Raw genomic sequence first — 1,534 nt, forward strand, 5'->3', positions numbered from 1 at the left:
GAATCAAAATACCTTGGCGACCTTGGCGCCGGCCGCGGCGGCGAGGATGGTGGAGCCGGTGGAGATGTTGACGGTGTCCGCGCCGTCGCCGCCGGTGCCGACAATGTCGACGGCGTCGTGGAGCCCCTCGACAAGGACGCAGTTGTTCATCATCGCCTTGGCCAGCCCGACGATCTGAAGAACGGCTTGGAAAAAAGCCCAGATCAGTGGCCGCAGAAATTTCGCTTCATTCCTAGCAGTTCAGAGAAATCACGCACCTCGTCGTAGGTCTCGCCCTTGGCCCGGAGGAGCACGAGAAAGGCGGCGATCCGTGCCTCGTTCTTCTCGTTGAGCAGCAGCTGCAGCGTGGCCTCCGCCTCGTCCTCCGTGAAGTCGGCCCCGCCGATCAGCTGCTCCAGCACCTGGCGTCGTCGTCACGGCCACAGGACAGGAGATTGAAAGGAACCGCGGTCAGTCAATCACCGAAGGGGAACAGAGGGAGGAGGAGGCATTGCGGCGCGCGCGAACCTGCTCGAAGGTGGCGGTGCCGGGGGAGGCGGCGGGGGCCGGCGCGGCGGCGGGCTGCACGGCGACGCGGGCCGGCGGGAGGCGCCGGGCGGGGCCGATGGGCCGCGCGGCGCTGGGGCGGCGGAGGAGGGGCGACGGGGCGAGGGGTTTGGGGGAGCAGAGCTTGAGCGAGGCGGTCGCCATTGGATGGATTCGGGGGTTGGTGGGGGAGAGATCCCGGTGGCAGAGGATGGAGGCGCCGGCGGCAGGCGGTTTTATATGTGGCCGCCGCTGACTGGGCTTGGATTTTTGTCACTCCGGGGGAGGCCCGCCGTCTGTCCTATGATCCTGTCCGTGCAGCAGCCACGGGAGCCACCCACACCGGGGGCTGCCTTTTCTTTGACGTGCAAAATATTCAGTTGCCTTTTTCTCGCAAAAACCCTCGTGTGCACATCTCCTCTCTTCCCACCTCCCCTTCCATGTAAGAGCATCCTCCCTCAAACCGACTGCCTGCATCCGTTTGAACCACACGATTCAGACATGTTTGCCATCCAACATGATCCTATATTGATCCGCTGAGCAGTCTGGACATCATTTTTGCCACAAATTGAAAGTAAACTGGGGGGCTTTGCCGGAGTCCGGACCGCTGCCACGTAGGACTCGGACACCGTCGGCCCACTCAAATCCTTCCTTTCGGTCCCATTCTTTTCCACTTCCCCCCGCCTCCCTTACTTTGCATCCGCATCCTCCTCGTCCAACGGTACCGTTGTACTCTCTGGCCGCCGCCCAGGCATTGTGAGATGTCCACAGCCCCCACCCACACACCCTCTCGCCTTGTACAACGGTGCCCTTCACCCAAGATCCGTCCGCAGCCAGGTACCCTCCGTCCCCCTGCCGATGTTGTCCATGGGGGACACCACGCCTGACTGGTGTTCCGTCAAATGTCACTGGGCTTATTTTCCAAATTCATGTCATTTTTAGAGTAAGAAGGATGGTGGGGGACTCGATGAAGGAGGAAGAGTTATTGTGCGATGTGTGATTGGCCGTA

The 1,534-nt window shown here is 61.7% G+C and overlaps 1 protein-coding gene across 1 annotated transcript in view; it reads right to left on the reverse strand.

Annotated features, from left to right (window-relative positions):
* Window positions 1-828, reverse strand: part of LOC119291814 (anthranilate phosphoribosyltransferase, chloroplastic-like) — a 4,138-nt gene extending 3,310 nt beyond the window's left edge. Inside the window, exons 1-3 of the mRNA XM_037570621.1 lie at window positions 508-828; window positions 258-401; window positions 13-174 (exon numbers count right to left, since the gene is read on the reverse strand). Of these exons, the coding sequence (XP_037426518.1) occupies window positions 13-174; window positions 258-401; window positions 508-690 (489 nt within the window). The 5' untranslated portion in view covers window positions 691-828. The remainder of the gene's footprint in view (window positions 1-12; window positions 175-257; window positions 402-507) is intronic.
* Between the last annotated feature and the right edge of the window lie 706 nt (window positions 829-1,534).

This window comes from Triticum dicoccoides, chromosome 4B (assembly GCF_002162155.2).
Source record: "Triticum dicoccoides isolate Atlit2015 ecotype Zavitan chromosome 4B, WEW_v2.0, whole genome shotgun sequence".
NCBI classification, from domain to species: Eukaryota; Viridiplantae; Streptophyta; class Magnoliopsida; order Poales; family Poaceae; genus Triticum; species Triticum dicoccoides.